General features: G+C 40.0%; 2 protein-coding genes across 2 annotated transcripts; both read left to right on the plus strand.

Moving 5' to 3' along the window:
• The first annotated feature begins 4,101 nt into the window (after positions 1-4,101).
• LOC121785767 (DExH-box ATP-dependent RNA helicase DExH12-like) lies at positions 4,102-12,295 on the plus strand. The gene is made up of 5 exons (XM_042184201.1): positions 4,102-4,241; positions 4,579-7,546; positions 8,136-8,525; positions 8,630-11,849; positions 12,056-12,295. The coding sequence occupies exons 2-4, from the start codon at positions 4,601-4,603 to the stop codon at positions 11,810-11,812; spliced, it is 6,519 nt and encodes a 2,172-aa protein (XP_042040135.1). The 5' UTR covers positions 4,102-4,241; positions 4,579-4,600; the 3' UTR covers positions 11,813-11,849; positions 12,056-12,295.
• Positions 12,296-16,104: 3,809 nt separating this feature from the next.
• LOC121761216 lies at positions 16,105-18,736 on the plus strand. Its single transcript, XM_042156837.1, has 5 exons — positions 16,105-16,444; positions 16,851-16,915; positions 17,085-17,260; positions 17,846-17,954; positions 18,336-18,736. Exons 1-5 carry the CDS (start codon positions 16,195-16,197, stop codon positions 18,642-18,644), a joined length of 909 nt encoding a protein of 302 aa, XP_042012771.1. The 5' UTR covers positions 16,105-16,194; the 3' UTR covers positions 18,645-18,736.
• Positions 18,737-25,114: the final 6,378 nt, after the last annotated feature.

Genomic DNA, 25,114 nt, shown 5'->3' on the forward strand with positions numbered 1-25,114 from the left:
CATAACCTTTTTAGTTATTACCTAGTTACCATACTCTATAAATATTTTAAACTTCGTATTCAAGTAGTTATTTATAGTTTATAATAGTAAAATCTCTCTCCCCTCCGCCTCATATTGTTTACACTTTTCATTTTGTCATGTTTGGTTGTCGGGATTCTGTCTGGAAAAGTAATCTGATTTCTTAAAATTTAAATTCTTGTGTTTATTTCGGTGTTTAATCAATCTGGGAAAGTAGTCAGAATCCCGAAAACAATGAAAGTTAGTACATCTTTACAGAATTTTGAATCTTAACTTTTCTTAGCTATTCATTTTCCTAGTTTTGGGATTCTTACATATTTAATGCAATATAATAATATTATTATTATTTATTAATTACAATGTTATAAAAATAATTTAAAATTATAAATCATATTGAATTTCAGTATAATAAATAACTATAATTAAAATTATCATCATTGTAACTATGTTATTATAATATTTATATAATTGTTATTATCATAATAATAATAATAATTAATTTATTAAATAATTAAAATATAATTATAAAATATAAATTATATAATAATAAATACTAATTAATCATAAAATCATAATGAAATTTTAAATTATAAAATTTATTTAATTATAATATCAGTAAATTTTAATACTAATAATAATAATTAATTTATTATTATTATTATTATTTTCATTTATGATTATAACACTCCAAGTAACTATAATTATAATTATATTATTATATATTGTGATGGATGAACCATATTTAAACTACCCATCGTAATAATAAATATAATAATATAATTATTATCATTTATATTAATAATTTATTAAATTTTTTGTTATTATTTTTTTAATAAATTAAATAATAATAAGCATATTTTTAGTTTGGTGTTTAAATCAAATATGTATAAAATTTAAAATCATGATATTTTTCAAACACGGTAAAGTAAAGTTATTGAGAATCATATTCTCGGGATTCATTTTCCTAGGAATCATTTTCCTTACCAACTTTACTTTCCCGTCAACCAAACATGGGTTGTTCATTTGGAATTAATTTTTTAAGTATAATAGTTATTTTAAGTGTAATGAGAGATCACTTAATAATGGAATACTTAATTAACTCTAATCTATTGATTAAATACCCTAATTCTTACTTAAAATATAAATAATGTAAGTAGTTTGGGATGAGCCAAAATAGAAAAGTGCAACAAACATCTACCTTTCCTAATTCTACCATTAAATATGAAATCGTTCCATCATTAATTAATATATTACTCCTATTAATTTAACTAATATACCATCAGTGACTACCGGTCTAATCATACGTTCAATATGGTATATTAGTCATTTTATGAAATACTCCTTTATATGAAACTATGTCAAGACTGTCTTATTTACCAAAGCAACATCATAAAATTCCTATATTGACATTATTTTGCCTTTAAGCACGAAAACACTATCTCAAATTAACTACAATCTTATTGCAGCAAAAAAGACGATTCCTTCGCCTTGACAGCCCCCACACTCCGGTTCGACATCATGTGAGAGAGTTAAATCAGGGTACGCAATAGTCCGTTTAGGGGGAGGCCTAACCCACTGGCTGCCAGAAGCCCATTTTCCAAAGCCTCAATCTTATATCCACGTATATAGGCAAAATGATTAAATTTTAAATCACACTTGTGTAGTAGATGAAACCATGCATGATTGCGTTCTTATGCAAACACAACTATAATTTATTACTACTATGTTATAATGATGTTCTTAATTTGTTGCAATTAGGGGTTAGTATTCGGGTTTCGGTTCAGTTTTTTGCCAAAACCTAATTTAGTTCAAAACCCAAATCGAATCGAACCCGAAAAAAATGAAAAACCGAAACCGAAACCGAAAACCGAACTTGAAAAACTGGAAAAACCGAATAAATCGAACAACCCAAAAAAATTGAAAAAAACATACTCCAACCGAAAATCTAAGAATATATTAAAAGAATATATATATATATATATATATATATAAATAAAATAAAATGGATAATATATATGATATATATTAGTATGTAGTAGAATATATTAAAAGAATATATATATATATATATAATATAATATATTAAATTAATAGAATATATATATATATATATAATTCGATTTTTCAGTCTTTTTCTTCGTCCGAACCGAAAAATCAAAATTTTTGTATTTTCAAAACCGAACCGAACCGAACCGAAAACCCCTAAAAAACCGAACCGAATTTCAATTTGTCCATTTGATTCGATTCAGATATTCGGTTTCTGGTTTTTTTGCTCACCCCTAGTTTCAATTATAATTTAATTTTTAAGAGTAAATAGTACTAGGTGAATAACAAGTTAAGTTCAATGTAACTAAGTGATAGAACTTTTAGCCACATATTAAGTACACGTAATTGATACAAGGATATGTAAAAGATTAAAGGCCCATTTTGGTCCTTAACATATTGTGATTTTTTGATTTTGGTCCAAAACATTATCTTTTGAATTATTCGGTCCCTCACAAATAAAAACGAGTCACATTTGGTCCATTTTGGACGGTTCCGTCAAAAATTTGACGGTTAATGAATTTTAATTACATTTTGACCGGATTAAGTTAATAAATATATTTTATTAATGTCTAATATCTAATTAACCAAAATCTAATAAATTTATTTTGAATTTTGGAATGGGTGTTTTTATCAAACACTTGGTGTGCAACAAAGTTTGTACCACTTCTTCTTGCTCTCACCATTCCAAAGAAAACACAAAGTGTTCCACCACTCCAGATTGTTCACAACAGCACTACAGTTAAGCTGATTGTTCACCATTCCAGATTTTTCATCATCTCAAACTTCATTACTTCAATTACTTAAATTTTATTTAGAATAAATGTAAAATGAAAATACAGAAAATGAATTAATCAAATACTCTGAAATACTCCAACCCCTCCTTCGCCCTCCCATAAGTCATGGCCGCCGCCCTCCTCCTCTCGGCGCCACCAGCCTCATGCACCTCGCCTACAACCTCATCCCCATCGCCGTCTTCCTCGGTATCTAGCTCGCCCAGGGCCTCTCCTTCGCCATCACCGCCGTCAAATACATCAAATCCGAGCAAAACTTCGCCAAATCCAAATCCGCCGGCGAATGCCCCTAGCTCGGCCTCGACGGGCTCATCCTAGCCCTGGCCTGCGCCTCCTTCATCCTCCTTATTAACGGCTCTGGCAACGAAACCGAGTAGAAACCAACCAAGTCGATGACATCGAAATCGATTGACCAAATCGAAGGAAAAGTAGAAAAATCCCAAATTCATCACACCAATTCCATCCGCATTCCTTATTTTTTTTACCTCAAGCAATCAATCACTTCAAATTCGGTCCATTAGAAATCAATTTAATCAAAATCTTGAAGCATTCACGGAAGGAAAGAGTTCATAAAAGGCACAATTTCACTGATGATGAACTTGAGTCACTGTAATACTAGGGTTCTTCGTTGCGTCGCTGAAAGGGGAAGAAGGAAGAAGATGAAAGAGAAATAAAAGTGCTTATATACTTTATTGCGTGCCTGAAAGAGAAAGAAGGAGAAGGAGGAAGGAATAAGATGAATTGTTTATTTTCTAAATAATTAAAAAATGTAATCAATATACATAATTGGGTCAAAATTGGCTTAACAGTCGTTGACCGTTTATTTATCACGGCGCCGTCCATTTTGGACTGATTTTAGCCCGATTTCAAATGTGAGGGAACGAATAATTCAAAAGATAATGTTTTGGACCAAAATAAAAAAATTGCAATATGTTAAAGACCAAAATGAGTCTTTAGTCTATGTAAAATAGACTTTCGTCCTTCTGTCCTAGTATAAAGAGTCTGCAGCCGATTATTGCTGATGTCCTAAAATAATTTAAAAATGAGTAATCTGTTAATTTGAAAATTTAAACTATATACTATTGGGGAATTTAATTTAATCATACTAATTGAGACGAGATTTTATAATGATAAGGTGTCTTTAAAGTTCAAACTATTTAGTTGTGAATTTAATTTAATCATTTTTTAAAGAAGGCGGTGATATGCATTTATTAAATCTCTCACAATAGTCGTATTCGATATTTTTAGTCAATAGGTTTTTGTGGGTTAATTTCTCGGATCCCTAATCCCACTATATAGAAACCTTCTTTCACTCGCCCCGCCACCGCCGCCTTCTCACCGCCGATAGTAGCGCCGCCCCTCACGCGCTCCCGGCTCACTGCCGCGGTAAGCCTCTATTTACGATTTTACCAGTTAAGTGTAGATATTTCAGATTGTGTAGAAGAACTCGAATTCGCTGGTTGGCTTTACTGTTTTGCGGGTATTATTTGAAACACATTCACTTCAAGATTTTTCTTAGTTTATGTTATTACCGTTGATTTCTTATTCCTTCGTCAATGTTGTTTGATTCCGAGTATATACGTTCTAATATTGCCCAATCCAGGGTTTATGAAATTGCTGATTTTTATTTATTGTTTGGTAAATATGTCATTTGCTTTTGTGGTTGGAATGTTTGGTTTGTGACGAGTTATTGATTGAAGGTTTTGTTGTTGTTGTGATATAGGGAACCTTGTTAACTGTGCAAGATGGCTCATCCAGGTGGCGGTGCCGAAGCCCGTGCACGGTTCAAGCAGTATGAGTACAGAGCAAACTCAAGTCTTGTCCTTACGACAGACTCTCGACCTCGTGACACCCATGAGCCAACTGGGGAACCAGAGTCATTATGGGGTAAGATTGACCCTAAATCCTTTGGTGACCGAGCGTACAGAGATAAACCTCCTGAGCTGGAGGAGAAGCTTAAGAAATCTAAGAAGAAGAAGGAGCGGGAGCCTACACTTGATGCTGCTCCCCCGAGGAGCAAGAAGAGGCGTCTCCAGGAGGAGAGTGTCCTCAATTCCTCGGACGAAGGTGTTTACCAGCCCAAGACAAAGGAAACAAGAGCTGCCTATGAAGCCATGCTCAGTGTTATTCAGCAACAATTGGGTGGACAGCCCTTGAACATTGTCAGTGGTGCTGCTGATGAGATTTTGGCTGTTCTCAAGAATGAGACATTCAAGAATCCCGAAAAGAAAAAGGAGATTGAGAAGTTGTTGAACCCCATACCTAACTCTACTTTCGATGATCTAGTTTCCCTTGGGAAACGTATTACTGATTACCATGATGGTGGTGATGCTGGTGATACTGCCGTTAATGGAGATGATGGCCTTGACGACGATGTTGGTGTTGCAGTTGAATTTGAGGAGAATGAAGAGGAGCAGGAGGAGAGTGATCTGGATATGGTACCCGAGGATGAAGAGGAGGATGATGATGTAGCTGAAGTAGATGGTTCTGGGGCCATGCAGATGGGTGGGATTGATGATGATGAGGAACATGAAGCTATGGAGGGAATGGCATTGAATGTGCAGGATATTGATGCATATTGGCTTCAGAGGAAGATCTCACAGGCTTATGACCAAAATATTGATCCGCAACAGAGTCAAAAACTAGCTGAAGAGGTTCTTAAAATCCTTGCTGAAGGTGATGATCGTGAAGTTGAGACCAAGCTGGTGGTGCATCTACAATTTGATAAGTTTAAACTTATCAAATTTCTTTTGTGTAACCGGTTGAAAGTAGTGTGGTGCACCCGCCTTGCAAGGGCTGAAGACCAAGAGAAGAGAAAGGAGATTGAAGAAGAAATGATTGCTTTAGGGCCAGATCATGCTGCCATCCTGGAGCAGTTGCATGCCACTAGAGCGACTGCCAAGGAGAGGCAAAAGAACGTGGAGAAAAGCATTAGGGTGGAGGCTCGCCGACTTAAGGATGAAACTGGTGGAGACGGTGGCCGTGAGCGTCAGGATCTGGTTGACAGAGATGCTGATGGTGGTTGGTTGAAGGGGCAGCGACAACTTCTTGACCTTGACGACCTTGTCTTCCAACAAGGTGGCCTGCTGATGGCCAACAAAAAATGTGAGCTCCCAGTGGGTTCTTATAGAAATCATAAGAAAGGCTATGAAGAAGTTCATGTGCCAGCTTTGAAGCCCAAGCCTTTGGCTGATAACGAAAAGCTTGTGAAGATATCCGACCTGCCCGACTGGGCACAACCTGCCTTTCGTGGTATGAGCCAGTTGAACCGGGTCCAGAGTAAGGTTTATGATTCTGCACTATTTTCACCAGAAAATATCTTGTTATGTGCTCCTACTGGGGCTGGGAAAACAAATGTTGCTATGCTTACCATACTTCAGCAAATTGGTCTGAATAGGAATAGTGATGGGTCTATTGATCATAGCAATTACAAGATTGTGTATGTTGCACCTATGAAGGCTCTGGTGGCTGAGGTTGTAGGCAACCTTTCTAATCGCCTGGAGCCATATGGTGTCAAAGTTAGAGAACTAAGTGGAGATCAGTCACTGACTCGTCAGCAGATTGATGAAACTCAGATCATAGTGACGACCCCTGAGAAGTGGGATATTATTACTAGGAAATCGGGTGATCGCACTTACACACAGCTTGTAAAACTCTTGATTATTGATGAGATCCATCTTCTTCACGATAATAGAGGTCCCGTGCTTGAAAGTATAATTGCAAGAACTGTTCGTCAAATTGAAACCACCAAAGAGCACATTCGGCTTGTTGGGTTATCTGCCACACTTCCAAATTATGAAGATGTTGCAATATTTTTACGAGTTAAACTAGACAAGGGGCTGTTCCACTTTGATAATAGCTATCGTCCTGTTCCTTTGGCTCAGCAGTATGTCGGGATTACAGTTAAGAAACCTTTGCAAAGATTTCAATTGATGAATGATGTTTGCTATGAGAAGGTGATCAATGTCGCTGGAAAGCATCAGGTGTTAATCTTTGTGCACTCGCGGAAAGAGACGACGAAAACTGCTCGCGCAATTCGTGACACGGCCCTTGCTAACGATACTCTGAGTAAATTCTTGAAGGAGGATAGTGCAAGTCGAGAAATTCTCCAGTCTCATACAGAGCTAGTTAAGAGCAGTGATCTTAAGGACCTATTACCTTATGGGTTTGCGATCCATAATGCTGGGATGGTTAGAGCTGATCGCCAAATTGTTGAAGAGCTTTTTGCAGATGGGCATGTGCAGGTCCTGGTCTCCACTGCAACTCTAGCTTGGGGTGTTAATTTGCCTGCTCATACTGTTATTATCAAAGGTACTCAAATTTACAATCCTGAAAAAGGAGCATGGACTGAGTTGAGTCCTCTAGATGTCATGCAGATGCTTGGCCGTGCCGGAAGGCCTCAATATGACACTTATGGTGAAGGAATAATTATAACTGGGCATAGTGAGTTGCAATATTATCTATCATTGATGAATCAACAGCTACCTATTGAAAGCCAGTTTATTTCAAAATTGGCTGATCAGTTGAATGCAGAAATTGTCCTTGGTAGCGTACAGAATGCTAGAGAAGCATGCAAATGGCTCTCATACACTTACCTTTTTGTTCGAATGGTGCGTAATCCTACGCTTTATGGTTTGGCAGCTGATGTTCTGAACACAGATGAAACCTTGGAGGAAAGGAGAGCTGATCTGGTAAGCTTTAACATACTCTTTTCTTATCTCTAATATTTTGTTTTGCAATGTGTATTATATGGCCATTTATTTTGAGCTTAATAGAAAACTTAAATGCAGATTGCACCTTTTGTAGATAGGATAGGATATGATATCCTTGTTTTGCCTTTTCTGATTGCTCCTTTTTTTGGGTGGTAGACAAGACTCAGGAGGTTGAGGCCTTGTACTTTTGTTTCTCTAATTTGAGTTGTAGCAGTTTACTAAGATACTTGTCTTAGGAGGTGATGTGTATGAGGTTATAATACTATGTTAGCAAATCAATCATTTGAACTTGATGATAGTGTAATCATTATTGGGTCCAATAATAATATTTTACATGAATGAGGCATACTGCACTTGCCAATTGGTTGTGGTTTTGGTATTATTTACAGATCTATAGGCTCCCAGTGTCCTCCACTGTGGACCAAAGAATAAAAAGATAGTGTTACCTTGTTGAATTCTGCATGGTTCATTATGATTTACCTCAATAATATTCAGTATAGGGTTATTTGGTCTGTTGAACTTGTAAGGATGGCTTTTTGACCTGTTGATAATGTTTCCCCCTTTTCAGATTCATTCAGCTGCAACGGTACTGGACAAGAATAATCTGGTGAAGTATGACAGAAAAAGTGGATACTTCCAGGTCACTGACTTGGGTCGCATTGCTAGCTATTACTATATAACCCATGGGACTATCTCAACATATAATGAGCATTTGAAGCCCACGATGGGTGATATTGAGCTTTGTCGTCTGTTCTCCCTCAGTGAAGAGTTCAAGTATGTCTCTGTGAGACAAGATGAGAAGATGGAGCTGGTCAAGCTTTTAGACCGTGTCCCAATACCAATCAAAGAGAGTCTTGAGGAACCTAGTGCCAAAATTAATGTTCTTCTTCAAGCTTATATTTCCCAGTTGAAGCTTGAAGGACTATCATTGACATCTGATATGGTTTATATCACTCAGGTATACCTCTTTTCTTTCTTTACATTTCGTGTGTTTTAAACAGGGATGATCATCTTGTGCTTCTGTCAGTTACTAGTTCTAACTAACTTTTGATTGCTTTGCAGAGTGCTGGACGTCTGATGCGAGCCCTATTTGAGATAGTAGTAAAAAGGGGATGGGCACAATTGGCGGAGAAGGCCCTAAAACTGTGTAAAATGATAGGCAAGAGAATGTGGAGCGTGCAGACACCACTTCGTCAATTCCATGGTATTCCAAATGAAATCTTGATGAAGTTGGAAAAGAAAGATTTGTCCTGGGAAAGGTACTATGATCTCTCTTCGCAGGAGATCGGAGAACTTATCCGTTTCCCTAAAATGGGAAGAACACTTCATAGATGCATTCATCAGTTCCCAAAACTTAACATGGTTGCACATGTTCAGCCCATTACTCGCTCTATTTTGAAGGTTGAACTGACAATTACACCGGATTTCCAGTGGGATGACAAGATCCATGGCTATGTGGAGCCCTTTTGGATCATTATTGAGGATAATGATGGGGAGCATATTCTTCATCATGAATATTTTATGTTGAAGAAACAGTATATAGATGACGATCACACGCTTAGTTTCACTGTTCCTATACATGAACCACTACCTCCACAATATTTCATCAATGTTGTGTCTGATAGGTGGCTAGGGTCACAGACTGTTCTCCCGGTTTCTTTCAGACACCTCATTTTGCCAGAGAAATATCCTCCTCCAACTGAGTTACTTGATTTGCAGCCCCTACCTGTTACAGCACTGAGGAATCCAGCTTATGAGTCCCTCTATCACCAGTTCAAGCATTTCAATCCTGTCCAAACCCAGGTCTTCACTGTCTTGTATAACTCAGATGACAATGTGCTGGTTGCTGCACCGACTGGCAGTGGGAAGACCATATGTGCCGAGTTTGCTATTTTGAGAAATCATCAAAAGGGACCTGAAAGTACCCTGCGGGCTGTCTATATTGCACCTATTGAAGCTCTTGCAAAGGAAAGGTATCAGGATTGGAAGAAAAAATTTGGAGAGGGTCTTGGAATGAGGGTGGTTGAATTAACTGGGGAGACTGCAACAGACTTGAAACTTCTCGAGAAAGGTCAAATAATCATAAGCACTCCTGAGAAATGGGATGCTTTATCTCGACGGTGGAAACAAAGGAAGCATGTTCAGCAGGTTAGTGTGTTCATTGTTGATGAACTTCATTTGATTGGGGGTCAAGGTGGGCCAATCCTGGAGGTCATCGTCTCTAGGATGAGGTACATTGCTAGTCAGCTGGAGAACAAGATTCGCATTGTTGCCCTGTCAAGTTCTCTTGCAAATGCCAAGGATTTGGGAGAATGGATTGGCGCTACATCCCACGGTCTTTTCAATTTCCCTCCAACTGTTAGGCCCGTACCTTTGGAAATTCACATCCAGGGCGTTGACATTACAAATTTTGAAGCAAGGATGCAAGCCATGACAAAACCTACCTATACAGCAATTGTGCAGCATGCTAAGAATGGGAAACCTGCCATTGTATTTGTTCCTACGAGGAAGCATGCCCGTATGACTGCAGTGGACTTGATGACATATTCAAGTGTGGATAGTGAACAAAAACCATTATTCTTATTACAGTCTTCAGAAGAGTTGGATCCTTTTGTTGCCAACATTAAGGAACCTATGTTGAAGGAGACTATTCAGTTTGGTGTGGGTTATTTGCATGAAGGCCTAAGCAGTACAGATCAGGATATAGTGAAGACATTGTTTGAGACAGGTTGCATCCAAGTCTGTGTGATGAGCAGTACAATGTGCTGGGGAGTCCCTCTGTCGGCTCATCTGGTGGTGGTTATGGGAACACAGTACTATGATGGCAGAGAAAATGCCCATAGTGATTATCCAGTCACTGATTTACTGCAGATGATGGGTCATGCCAGTCGACCGCTTGTAGATAATTCTGGAAAATGTGTCATCCTTTGTCATGCACCGCGCAAGGATTATTACAAGAAGTTCCTCTATGAAGCTTTCCCGGTTGAAAGCCATTTGCATCATTATCTGCACGATAATCTAAACGCTGAGGTGGTGGTCGGGGTCATACAAAACAAGCAGGATGCGGTGGACTACCTCACTTGGACATTTATCTACCGAAGGCTGACTCAGAACCCAAACTATTACAATCTCCAAGGTGTTAGTCACAGGCATCTCTCAGATCACCTGTCTGAGCTCGTGGAGAGCACCATCAGTGATCTTGAAGCGAGTAAATGTGTTGAAGTCGAGGATGACTTTTTACTGGCTCCTGCAAATCTTGGCCTGATTGCTTCTTATTACTATATTAGTTACACAACAATTGAGCGCTTCAGCTCTTCTCTGACTTCTAAAACAAAGATGAAGGGTCTCTTGGAAATCCTGGCTTCAGCCTCGGAGTATGAGCAGCTTCCAATAAGACCTGGAGAAGAAGAGTTGATAAGAAGGTTAATCCATCATCAACGCTTCTCCTTTGAAAATCCCAAGTACACGGATCCAAATGTCAAAGCAAATGCTCTACTGCAAGCCCATTTCTCCAGGCAGACAATTGGAGGAGATTTGTCTTCTGACCAGCAGGAGGTGCTTATCTATGCAAGCAGGCTTCTTCAGGCCATGGTTGATGTAATTTCAAGCAATGGCTGGCTTAGCCTGGCCCTCCTTGCCATGGAAGTAAGTCAGATGGTAACTCAGGGAATGTGGGAGCGTGATTCTATGCTTCTGCAACTTCCTCACTTCACCAAGGAATTGGCTAAGCGGTGCCAGGAAAATCCTGGGAAAAATATTGAGACAATCTTCGATCTGTTGGAAATGGAGGATGATGAGAGGCGGGAGCTATTGCAAATCTCTGATACACAGCTGATGGACATTGCTCGGTTCTGTAATCGCTTCCCTAACATTGATCTGACCTATGATGTGCTGAACAGTGAGAACGCCACAAGTGGAGAGAAGGTTTATGTACAAGTCAATCTCGAACGGGATCTCGAAGGAAGAACTGAGGCAGGACCTGTTGACGCCCCCAGATATCCTAAAGCAAAAGAAGAGGGATGGTGGTTGGTGGTTGGTGATACCAAAACTAATCAGTTGCTCGCTATCAAAAGGGTGACTTTCCAGAGGAAGTCCAGGGTGAAACTCGACTTTGATGCACCTGCCGAACCTGGAAAAAAGACATACACACTATATTTTATGTGTGATTCTTATCTAGGTTGTGATCAAGAGTATAACTTCACTGTGGATGTCAAGGAAGCAGGATCTCTTGAAGAAGATGAATAGATGATGGTTCTTCCCCTGTTGGACATGGCTTCATCCTGTAAGCCCTCAATTCTTTACTAGTTTTGTGTTTCATATACACTTACAATCCTGTGAAAATCTCATCTCTTAACTTGTACATCAACCAATCTTAGTCACGTTGCATATAGAGGAAGTCGAAATCTGAGATCAGTTTCATATGCTTAGTGATTATGCTAGGCATTAACAGAATATCAACATCGCTTGATTCTTTGTTATGTTCTGCAGACGTGGTTGTAGCGGCGCATTGAATATGTTTAGATGGTGATGGAACCGCAGGCAGCTGTTGGAAGCCGCTGAAACTCAACTGAGTCTTACCTTGTGCACTTTTTTGTTTGTTTGAACTCGGATGGATAAGCAAACTTGTATGTATTATTCGGTTCTCCATTTGCTCTGTAACAAATTAGTAATCTGCTTTTGGCTTAGCCACTGGAGATATATATTAATGGAAACCAAGCTAGGGGGGAATCTATGCTCTACTGTTAGTCTAGACATAGTCTCACTATCAGAAATAGACCAGTTTATTCATACCTCTTTATTTGTCTCTTCGGTCGATAAGAGTGTCCACTATGGTATAGCTGCGGCTATAGCCCCCGCCGGGGTGGTCTCGGGGCTATTATAGTGGGGGCAACTTCCGCCCCGAGGCGGACGACAAAATTTGGGGCGGACGGCCATGCGGTGACTTTGGGGCGAGGACGCGCCTAATCCGGGGCGGACGCGGCAAATAGGCAGGGCTGCTATAGTGGTGCGGTGCTCGGCGCGCCGGTGGACGGAGATTTTTTTAATTCAATTTAATTCACCTATAAATATACCCCATTCCATTCATTATTTTCACACTATTCCAACTCTTCACCACTCAAACTTTTTCTCACTAGAATTTGTGGTCAGAAATGGACAATTTGTGGAAAGACACGTAGAATGCTCTGATTCAACAGGTGCAACACCAGGCCGCCCAGGAGGATGCGGCGCGCTTGGCGGAGGAGGCGGAGGCTGGGATCCCTCGTGTGATTACTCTTCGGCGGACCATCCAACGAGATCACGTTGGTGCGCACCAGCATCTAATGACTGATTACTTTGTAGATAACCCCCGTTTCGCTGATATGCGCATGACCACATCACATACCACACTCCAGGCCGATTTGATTGAAGAAATGTGGGCACGTAGGGGAGGTGGCGGCGCAATGTGAACACCTTTGTGATTTGCACTAGATTAAATTTCCGTTGTATAATTTTTCCTATACTTTAATACGACGAAAATTTAGTGTTTAATTTTAATTTCTTCACTATAGTCGTTTTCTTCTAATTACGTATAGTCCGATAAATTTATTCATAATTGTTTGAAACATTAAAATAAAAATTGATTATAAAATTTTGGGGCTATTGGACAAAACAACTGGGGTTATGGACAAAAACTGGGGCGGGGTTATTTGGTGTCCGCCTTATAGTGGACACCCTAAGAGTGTCCACTATGGGACCGGCGCGCCTATAGCCCCGGCGGGGCGGTCCCGGGGCGGACGAGGAAATGGGGGCGGTAGGCGGCGAACGGGCATTCGGCGAAACGAGGGCGAGGATGCGCCGGACGTCCTTTCGCCGCGGCTATAGGCGCGCCAGCTGTCCTCGGTGGATTTTTTAATATTTTTTAATTACCTCTATAAATACCACTCTCAACCACCTATTTTTTCACCATTTTCACACAATCCATCCATTCACTATCTACACTTTCACTCTCTAAAAATGCACGGTGGAGACGACGAATCACCCGACTCGTAGGAATCGGGCTATGGCGGCAATCCTTCACGGCCGTTGGCCGGCTATCATTCACAGCCATCGGGATATGACGGTTATCCTTCTCGGCCGTCGGGATAGGACGACTATCCTTCTCAGCCGTCCGGATACGGCAGGGCTCCGTCCTAGCCGTGGAGTTGGAGTCAATCTCCCCCGCCGTGGGCATCTAGTCCAAACCTTCCTCCATCTCAGTCGTGGAGGTCTTCTCCAACGCCCCCCATCTTTTTCAGCGGAATTTGAGTCGCTCCGCATTTGGAGATTACAGACCCAACCTCGACGCACTTAACCAGCCGCGTCTGGAGTCCCCTTTCCAATCCAGCCAATCTCCTTTCACCGAAGCAGATCAAGACGCACTGGATACTATGATGGGTCTGCTCACTTCCGGCGTCCCGGATACGCCGGCAGCACAGGTGGAAATGCACGTTCCGACCCGAGGCTCTGGCAAGGGCGCGGGCGGTGGCCGCAATGGCGGCACCCGTGGCGGCGGTGGCTCCGGTGGCGGCTCAGGCAACGGCGTCGACAGTGGCGGTGGCGAGGGCAGTGGCGTAGGCGGTAGCGGTGGCTCTGGCTCCAGACGGAGCAAGCTCTACACCAAAGCGGAGTCCATTGCCGTGGCGAGGGCGTGGGATGCCATCACATCGGACCTCGTAGTGGGCACCGATCAAACCGAGGGGAGCTTTTGGAGGCGCGTCATGATGGCGTACGACGAGTCCAAACCCGACGGCGCCGTAAAGCGCAACCCATAACAGATCCACAAAAAGTGGGGTAGGATTCTGCTGGGTACCAAGCGGTTCGCGTGCATATACCAGAACAACCTTCTCCACGCTGAGAGTGGCCGAAGCGAAACTGACGTGAGGGCCTTGTCGCTGGGCCAATACAACACGGAGGGCTGGCCGAAGTTCACAATGTGGGAGGAGTATCGAATCCTCGCGGATTGTCCGAAATTCAAGGCCATCTGCGCGCAAGAGGTCAATACAGCTCATGGGCCGAAGCGTACAAGGCACAACCTTGCCGGGGACTACAGCAGCGGAAGCGGCTCGCACGAGTTCGAGCAGCCCGACGAGCAAGTCGAAGAGCCAGCCGCTACACACACTAGGCGAGGACGGCCCCCGGGACAACATGCCTCTATCCGCAGCGCCAGAGGGGCTAGAAGGGCCTCCCGCCTATCGTCGGCCGCGTCTGGATCTCACATCCCCTAGCCCGCCCCAATCCCACAGCACATGGTGCAAGTTCCCCACGAGGTCTTGAGGGATAACATAGATTTGCAGTTGATGCCACAACTGCAGGACGTATGCAGCAAATACGTAGCCACCGATGACCCGTACGTCAGGAACATCTACAAGAAGCTCATCACTCGGATTGAGCGTCGGCTAGGGTTGGCTGATGATGCTCCTGGGGAAACCGCAGCCGACAGCAGCGAGGGAGGAAGAGGAGGAGAAGAAGAAGAAGAAGAAGACGACGAGGAAGCCGACTCGGTGTCGGAGTTTTTAGTTGTATTTTATTTTAAATATTCATTGTACTATAATTTTACCCTTTTGCAATACAACGAATATTCGGCCCCAATTACCTCGTTTTCTAATTATTTACACTGCGATGATTTTAATTATACTTGATTGAAACTAAAATCATTTTAAAATGAAATTTGATTATAAATTTGGGGGCCATTGGAAGTGTCCACTATAGTGACGGAACAAAATTTTTGGGCTATGGATAAAAAAACTGGGGTTATGAACAAAAACTGGGGCGGGACTAAGTGGACACCCTAAAGTGCCATATATTTATAGTTTTCGCGGCGGACGGAGAAAGTACTAGTATATACTCCCTCCGTTCCATTGTAGTGGGGGCATTTCTTTTCGGCACGGAGATTAAGAAAGTAGAGAGATGAAGAGAGAATAAAATAAGAGAGAGTAAAGTAAGTGAGAAGAAATGTGTTAACTTTTACTAAAAAGGGAAATGACTCCACTACTATGGAACGTACCAAAATGGCAAAATGACTCCACTACTATGGAACGGAGGGAGTAATAAATAGGGTGATTGTCACATCGATTTCTTACTCAATTCTTGTTTTTTACATGAATTCTGACTGCATCAACTTTCAATTATCATAAAAAACAGAATATTGAAAATTTATTTATTTAGACCCAAATTTCTTAAATATTTGTATAAGTTCGAACCTGTTATTAGTAGCCAACTAAATTAGTTTTATAATTATACTGAATTTATGGAGTTATTAGTTGTGAGGCAATTGCTTGATTTCATTCTAAGTAATGAATTGATATTTAGTTGCACATAAATTTTAGCAGTAGGATGTTTATACTAACCGAATATTTTTATATGACATACTATTGTGTATTATAACTCTTTAATGTATATACTTAATTTTCTTAGTTTTTAGTGGAATTATTATAGTATAGTAGTAGAATTATTTGTATTTATTACTATAATTTAAATAATATACTCCATCCAGTAACATAACTCCCAATAGACGACGATGCAACGGTGTCGTTTGAGGATAAACCATTCATTTGATTTCTTCTCCATCATTCTGAACACAGTAATCTGGAGAAAACTTCCCCTCCAGAATGAAAGCAATCACCCTAAACTGCCATCACTGCGTGCGATCGCGCTCTGCTGTTTCAATAATTCCCCCAGCTATGCGCTTTATTACTTCGTCCTTCCCGTTTAGTCCTTCCTCACTTCGGAATATTCCTCAAGTTCCCCTCGTTGCATTTGCAAAGAAGAAGAACTCTGGCTCGGAGCCAGTTTTGAGTCCTTCTATTACTGAAGAAGTATTTATGGATGACGACTTAGAAGAAGACATTCTGCTTGATGGTATTTATTTATTCTTCGTTTTAATCAATACTAGTAGTATAAGTGATAACCCCTATTTTTTTTGGCAAATTTATTTCATTTTGTGAATGTTAAGTAAAAGTTACTCTGTTGCATATATGTTGTGTTGAAAGAATTGCTTGTAACTGTGAATGTTGGAAGATTATTGATTTATGCAACGAATATTTATTGTTTAAAGGGTAAACTCTATTTTTTAGATTCATTTAGTCTGTATTTAGCTGGGTTTAGGGTGAAGAAATTGGTCTCGATTTTGTTTGTATTTGTGAAACTTATGGAATTCGAAAGAGTTCATATTTATGTTACTATATCATATATTATTGATTTGATAAATGCTGTTTTCTCTAGCAATGACACGTTACATAGTTTACATCTACTCTTGATCGTGCAGATGAGTTACTAGACGATGATGGTTATTTTGATGATGAGTATTTTGAAGAAGAGGCTGAACCATCGGTGGGTAACACTTGTTTTCGACTGTATTTCATGATTTATGTAGATGATGAAATCACGTGCTATACGAACTTTTTTCTTCCTTTTATGGAAATATTCATTCATTGAAGAAAAGGATTTCACATTTTATACGAAGCTCAAGCTACTTTTCCGTTTTCCTTTCACATTGAAGGTAGGGGATGGAGCTGGAGGTGGTGGAATCTCACTTGCTGGAACAGAATGGGATAAAAAAGCCTTCAAAATTGCTGAAGAAGTCTGTCTTTCATTTGATGGGGAACTTGGTATATATGCATTTAGGACGCAGCTAAATGCCACTATTAAAGTTCGCATAGAGAGACTTACTAACAAGTAAGAAATTATTAATCATGTTACACATGTATGCATGCATTATGCACCGTAGGTTGAAGTATGTTAATGTTCTTATTTTATTACAGAACGCCTTTATTTATTACACCGTCCTGTTAAGCATATCAGGTTATGACTTATGACTAGAGTAATGTGCTTCAATCTCCCCCAGACAGGGCTTGTAAAACATATGGGCTCTATGATTGAGATCTCTAGCCAGATTAATATTGTTGAATGCTTTCAACATTGTGAAGTTAGGCCAATTAACTTTGCTCCCCAGAAAAATCTTTCTTGTTAATTGTACTTCTTGGCTTTAAACACCACCGACCATTTCTTGCACATCCCATCCTTTACTACCAACTAATCTTCTTAACACAGTTCATTCTTTGTTCTGTTAATCTGCATTGTCTTTTCTATTCTATTTATGTGATGAAAAACCAAAGTTCATAAAATCCTTGAGGTTCATGTGTTCTCAGTTCATTCTAGTGTTTTATGTTATGTGTGCATGTGCCTGTTTTCACGTCAATATTATTTTAAGACCACTTTTCATCGAGGAATCATAAGTCGTTGTCCTGATAAAATTCACAGGTCTGGCTCTCCCAACATGACAGATATTGACGCTTTCACAACAGCATATAGAATGCGGCTTGATGAAGCCGAAGCTACTGGAGATATTCCTCAAAATATCTCTCTAGAGGTCATTTATCTCATCTTTTTCGTTCTTTTTATCACACATTATATAGATTACTGATTGAATCACGCTTTCAAATAAATGAGTACATCGTTTTTTACCCGTTCCCTCTAAATTTTCAGCAACTGCAGCCTGCCAAATGTTACTATCTCACGTAATATTTTGTAATCATATTGTGATCTTTTACTCTTGTTAGCGGTTATCAAGATTTAATATCCAAATTTCTGATCATCTAGTTATGGTCTTCATTTGTATGCATAGTGGTTTAGAATCCATGAAAGGCGAAAGCTTGTATCATCCTATCGATAAGATCAACAAACAACTTTTCTTTTTAACATTATCAACAAAATCTAGAATAACTTACCTATCATGATCTTTTCTTTTCAGGTGTCTTCGCCGGGCGTTGAAAGGGTTGTCCAGGTCCCTCAAGATCTCGAACGGTTTAAGGATCGTAACTTATATGTGAAGTACATAGCAGAAGTGACAGATAGTGGTTTGTCACCGGAGGTTGATGGCGTCTTTAGGCTTATTTCTTACAATACTGAAACGAGGTGCTGCACATGGGGTTTAGCAGATGTAAGGGTGAATAGAGAAAAATCTGGGAAGGGAAGGCCACTTAGCAAAAAGCAGAAAGAGTGGAGATTGAACACTCCTTTGGATTCACTACGGTTAGTTCGATTATTTTCTGATATGTAAAAATCACTCCTTTGGATTCACAAATGTACTAGTGTAAATGAAAAGTTGCTTTTCGAAACGACTACTGAAGCCATGTAGAACGGCTGCCGTAATTATATCGGTAGTAGGGTAGCGAGATTCCTTGCCGGGTAAGTTTTGACCCGCACAAAAGGCGAATGATATGGGCACTGTCTCGGAGAGAGGCTTTAATAAGACTGAATGGCAAGTAGGTGTAATTTTTTGGGTTCTTTTGGGTGCAACCAACGCATATCTTGAACTTTTCCATTTATTGTATTGTACTACAAAATAATTATGGGAATTTTTTGGGCTTCTTCATGTCCATTATCCCTTCTTTTGGGATAATTGCTACCCAATTTAAGACAATTTCTTATGGAAAAATGATACTCCATAAAATGTTTGACTTGGAATAAGTTTAAATGAACTCCTGAAAGTGTTATTAAAAACAAAATTTATAGTATTATTTATTGAAAATATTCTTTTACTTTTTTACATCTATAGATTTTGGATTTGGAAACAATATGTATATGTTAATGTAAGATTTATAGTAGTAGTAGTATAATCATTTCAAATTTGGACGGGGTCAAACTTTATAGATTTATTGTTCTCAATTTACTGCATATTAGTCTATTAGATAATAGCTCATCACCTGAAAAGTCATTAATTGTTATCCTTTTAAAAATATATTTGAATTTTGGAATGGAATCCTAAGCTAAAAACAACCATGTAGACAATTAAAAGTAGACTCTAAAAAGTTGGGAGGCTATTTGAATTAAAAATAATGTGTTAAGTGGGTTTTCCTTTTCTGCATTTACGACTAATTTATAGTACTATCGCACTAAAAGATTTCTAAAATTTGAATCTTTTCTTTTTTTGGATTAATAATTGCTTTCTCAAAGTTATTTTTATATACAATGGCTTCTTTTAGCGGCAGCACATCATTGGCCAATTTTTTTTTTTTTTTTTTGCTTTTTTCTGCATTCTAAGTATTTTTTAGTAATTTGCTTGAACACTTTTTATAAAAATGTCTGACTCATTATAATAATTTATGTAGCAGAAAGCTAAAGTATCCAATGATACTCTTTCTAACATGCACAAATCTAATGACTTGTATTAACTTCTTTTAGCATTTTATCCAATTTGGTTTTGGTGGCAATTGGATTTAAAATTTGAGATTTACAGTGACAAATCACAAAACTAATAGAGCTCGGTTCTTGTTTTTGTCGGTCATACTCATATGCTGAATTACTGTTTAGTGATTAAACTTGAGATAATTGCTAATTTGATACCTGTTTGATTACTTTGTTAGTAAACAAAATTGCAGGAAATTATACTTCAATTATCTGTACAAGTAGTACTACAATTTTACACGTCTATTTAGTTACTTTGTATTTCCTTAATTTCCTTTGTCATTTTAAAGAATTTTTCTATTGTACTAGTAGCTAGTAGATGCAACTACTTTTTTCCTTCTAAGAAAAAAAAATAGGGATAAGAAAAAGACAAAGAAAATTGATGTTAATACTTTTGTCTAAACATTCGACTTATATCATATGGTCCTGTGCTACATGTGAATGTAACCAAGAATTGAATTAAACTTTCACTCAAAAAGCTAAAATTGAAAAATACGTTGATAATAATGTGTTCATTTAACTTTACTATATTTTCTAGTATTATAAACAAGGCAGCAGCTACAACTTTAGCTTTTATGTGCGTGGACCTCACTATTCATGGCCAAGAATAATTAATTATTATTTTAAAATAATTTGATTAGCAGGTCACATTTTGTGAGTATGAGTTTTAAAAAATATACTTAAAGAATAGTGGATTAAAAAAATTAGTAGAATATCATGTTCACTTTTGTATATTAATTTTATAATAAAATGTGAGTAAAATGAGTTAGTAAAATATGAGACCTACTACCATTTATGCTAAAAATGAAGCGTGACAATTATTGTGGGACGGACCAAATTGTGAGTTAGTTAAATGTGGACCATATTAGCATCATTTATGGTAAAAGTGAACCAAGACTCCTATTCATGGACGGACTAAAATGAAAAAATGAGACTCCTATTTGCGGACGGAGAGAGTAAATTTTTGCTCAAATGATTGAAAATGTAGTTTTTAATAATAAAAGGTTCTACAATTAACTTAATTTTTCTGTAGTTTATATGACCATCCATTAAGATTTAAGGGGGATATATCCTTGGGTTGATAATGTAGAAATTAAGAATTGGGAGAATTTCTTTATGTTATTATTCACACTGCATTTACATGTTTATGTAGACATAGGAAGAATCTATACAAGGTAATATCCTAAACAAGGTAAAACGTGTATACAATCTTCCTAATTGCTTGTGATTGATTTCCTCCGATTTCTTCCTTGATTCCATCTAATCTCCTCTTTGATTTGTGCAGGAGATCCTCTGCAATCTTTCCAACACTCCCCCTCAAGTTAAGCGATGGGATTTCCGAAGCTTAACTTGCTCAAAACTTCTTGAAAGTTCTTGGCAGATACGGCTTTGGTTAAGATGTCAGCTAGTTGGTCTTCGGACTTCACATATGGGATCTCTACTATCTTCTCTTCGAGGTTCTCCTTTATGAAGTGTCGGTCAATTTCGACGTGTTTGGTTCTATCATGTTGCACCGGATTCTCTGAAATACTAATTGCGGCCTTGTTGTCACAGAGTAATTTGCATGTCTTCTGTGATTCGAGATTCAGTTCCTTCATTACCCTCCTAAGCCAAAGGATTTCCGTGAGTCCGCTTTTGATGCCTCGGAATTCCGCTTCTGCACTCGATAGAACCACTACTTTCTGCTTCTTGCTCCTCCAAGTGACCAAATTTCCACCAACAAACGTAAAGTATCCTCCAGTCGATCGTCTATCTACCGGATTTCCTGCCCAATCTGCATCTGTGTATCCATGAATGTCGAGATGTCCATTCTTCCGACACAATATTCCATGCCCAGCGGTTCCTTTTAGGTAGCGCACTACTCTAAGTGCTGCTTCCCAATGTTCGTTCTGTGGGTTATGCATAAACTGACTGAGTACCCCAACTGCATATGCAATATCAGGCCGAGTGTGGGATAGATATATAAGCTTCCCTACTAGCCTCTGGTATCTTCCCCTATCAGTTGATGATGCTCCGTTGATTATTTGAAGGCCATGATTCTGAACCATAGGAGTATCCGCTGGTTTGCACTCGAGCATTCCTAATTCCGTCAAGAGATCAAGGACATACTTTCGTTGACTAATGAAGATTCCTCTTCCAGATCTGAGCACTTCAATCCCAAGGAAATACTTGAGGTCTCCTAGATTCTTCATCTCAAATTCTATAGTCAAATGTCCCTTGAGATCGTTTATTTCATCTGTATCATCCCCTGTAATTATCATATCATCTACATAAATTATCAGACAGGTGATCTTTTCTCCTCATCGTTTGATGAACAAGGTGTGATCGGAGTTACTCTGCCGATAGCCGTATTGCTTCATTACCTCCGTGAATCTCCCGAACCAAGCTCTTGGGGACTGCTTCCTCAACTTGCACACCTTGCAACCTTGCCTTGTCCAAATTCTTCTGTGAAGCTCGGTGGTGCCTCCATATAGATCGAATCCTTCAATTCTCCATGTAGAAACGCATTCGTGACGTCATATTGATGAAGTGGCCAGTCTTTGTTTGCTGCAATAGACAGTAAGACTCTTACCGTGTTCATTTTTGCAACTGGAGAGAATGTCTCTGAGTAGTCAACTCCCTGAGTTTGCGTATACCCCTTTGCCACCAATCGAGCCTTGTATCTCTCAATACTCCCATCAGGTCTCCGTTTGATTGTGAAGACCCATCTGCAGTCAACTGTATGTTTACCATCGGGTAAGGAATCTACCTCCCAAGTGCCGTTCCGTTTCAGCGCTCTCATCTCGACGAGCATTGCCTCCATCCAGTCCTTGATTTTGAAGGCTTCTTCAAAGGTTCTGGGAATCTCCTCTTCGCACAGGGCTGCATGAAATGCCTTCGCCATTTTGGATATGTTGGCGTTGGCGAAGTTGGCCACAGAGTATCTGTTCTTCCTCCCTATCCGCTCCGGGGAGTATCTCTTTGGCGGAATTCCCCTCGTACTTCGTGGGGGAAGCACGTACTGTCATGTATCCTGATCAATAGTAGTATCTTCTTCCTCTTCTGTATTAAGTGGGTCAGGAACAATATCTGAACTGTCATGATTCGGACTAGAAGTTACCTCGGATTCCGTTACGGTTGGATTAGAGGAGCGCGGCGGAAGCGTTGTAGGGGTCGTCTCTGCTGACTGGATCGGCTCAGGAATGGTGCCAGCTTGCTCTGTTAGATCCGAATCAAAGTTACTTGGCACATACCACCGAAGGGAGTCGTTTTCTTGGGTCTCCCCCTGTCTCACACTCTCCCTCTGAGTCCCAAGGTGGTAGAAGAATTCGGTTTCAAGAAAGTTGCAGTGCATGGTGGTAATAATCCATTTGGTTTTGGGGTCATAACATCTATAGCCCTTCTGGTTAATCCCGTAACCCATAAAAACACATTTGATCGCACATGGGGAAAATTTATTTCTTTCATGCTTGGGAACGTGGACATAAACAGAACAACCAAAGGTTTTTGGTGGTAAGGATAAGACGGAGGGAATTTTGGTTAAGGTGGAAAGGTGATCTAGAGGTGTTCTCCGGTTTAGTATTTTTGTGGGAAGTCGGTTGAGAAGGTAAACTGAGGTGGCTACGGCTTCAGGCCAAAAAGATGGGGGTACCTTTGAGTCAAACAAGATGGCTCGGGTCATTTCAAGGATGATTCGATTTTTCCGTTCCGTTACCCCGTTTTGTTCTGGTGTGTGGGAGCACGAAGTCTGGTGAACTAACCCATTTTCGTCAAAGAACTTATTCATGGAGCTGTTTAAGAATTCCCCCCCATTGTCAGATCTGAGGATTTTAACAGACGTTTGAAATTGGGTTTGAATCATTTTATAAAACAGCACAAATTTGTTATACACTTCAGATTTATGTTTCATAAAATAAACCCAAGTAACTCTACTGCAATCGTCAACGAATATCACAAAGTATTTAAAACCAAAAGCAGTTCCTATAGGTGCTGGGCCACACACATCAGAATGAATTAGGGAAAAAACAGTGTCAACACGAGTATCATTTGGTTTAAACGAGTTTCGGTGGCTCTTGGCCAAAACACATGCTTCACACGAGAAGTTTTTCGGAACAAAAAGTTTAGGAAATAAGGATTTTAAATAACCCGGAGAGGTATGGCCCATCCGACGGTGCCAGAGCCAAGTATCTTGATTAGTGGATCCGTGAGCAAGCATCGCCGCACCATCTCGTCGAGCAATCTCATCCACAAAGTAGAGCCCACGATGCTCAGTGCCACGTCCAATAATCTTCCCCGTCCGGATATCCTGCAACATACAGAAGTTCGGGTGCATGAGTAGAGTACAATTTAAATCCTTAGTCACATGACTAATTGACATCAACTTCTGAGATAATCTAGGCACATAGAGACAATTGGGAATATGAACATTAGGAAAGATTTCTATAGTTCCCGCCCCTTCCACTGGTGTTACCCCTCCATTTGCAGTTTTTATATGTGACTTAGGAGTTCTATGAATTTCCAAGAAATCATTTCTGTCGAAAGACATTGTATCGGTCGCCCCACAGTCAAAGATCCATCCGGTGTCATTAACAACATCACAATTTTGGGCCTCAAATGCATATGATAAGTTTTCCAAGGGTGCAAATGAGTTTTGGCAAATGATGGGGTCATTTTCGCAATTATTGATAGGCTGGGGACGATTTCTAGAATAATTATCCTGATGGGGGTAATTTTCATAATTCTTAGGATTCTTGGACTTAATAGCAAGGGTGTGTGTATTAGGGTTAGGAATCGAAATCCCCAACCCTTTACCTCCTTCACCGCCGCCGTCCAATCTGAGAGCGGCTACCATAGCCTCGGCCGTCTTCCCTCCACCGCCGCTGCCTTCGCCTCGCCCGCCACCGTCGGTTGGGAGGCCACCGGCATCAGGTCTCTTCTCCTGGAATGCCACCGCCTCTCGATTCCTTTCTGTCTGGCTTCGGCCTCTTCCGCCGTTGGTCCCGATTGCGACCTTAGCCTCCCCGGCTTTCTCTTCCTCCCACCAATCTGGATACCCTACTAATTGGAAACATGTTTCCTTTGTGTGTTTGTGCATTCCACAATGGGAGCACCATAATTTGGATCTGTCCGGTCTGTTGTTTCCCCGGCGGTTGGCGGCTGAGCGCGGTATCGGTGGTTGTGCTCTGTTTTGCGGTGGCTGTGATGGGCGGTAATCACGCGCTCCGAACCCGAATCCGATCCCCGATGATGTCTCGGAACCGACGGTGATGGAGGTTGAATCGGATGCCGGCGACATGATCTTGAGTGGAGCCGCCTCCCGTTTCACCCATCCATACGCTACGTCGGCTGAGGGGTAGGGATCCT

This window comes from Salvia splendens, chromosome 2 (assembly GCF_004379255.2).
Source record: "Salvia splendens isolate huo1 chromosome 2, SspV2, whole genome shotgun sequence".
Taxonomy (NCBI): Eukaryota; Viridiplantae; Streptophyta; class Magnoliopsida; order Lamiales; family Lamiaceae; genus Salvia; species Salvia splendens.

Excerpts from the sequence above, each read along its gene's own strand:
- LOC121761216 (XM_042156837.1), top strand. The coding sequence starts at position 16,195 with ATGAAAGCAATCACCCTAAACTGCCATCACTGCGTGCGATCGCGCTCT. Across the intron at positions 16,916-17,084 it reads AAGAAGAGGCTGAACCATCG|GTAGGGGATGGAGCTGGAGG; the intron begins GTGGGTAACACT and ends TTCACATTGAAG. Across the intron at positions 17,261-17,845 it reads ATAGAGAGACTTACTAACAA|GTCTGGCTCTCCCAACATGA; the intron begins GTAAGAAATTAT and ends TAAAATTCACAG.
- LOC121785767 (XM_042184201.1), top strand. The coding sequence starts at position 4,601 with ATGGCTCATCCAGGTGGCGGTGCCGAAGCCCGTGCACGGTTCAAGCAG. Across the intron at positions 7,547-8,135 it reads AGGAAAGGAGAGCTGATCTG|ATTCATTCAGCTGCAACGGT; the intron begins GTAAGCTTTAAC and ends CCCCCTTTTCAG. Across the intron at positions 8,526-8,629 it reads ATATGGTTTATATCACTCAG|AGTGCTGGACGTCTGATGCG; the intron begins GTATACCTCTTT and ends ATTGCTTTGCAG.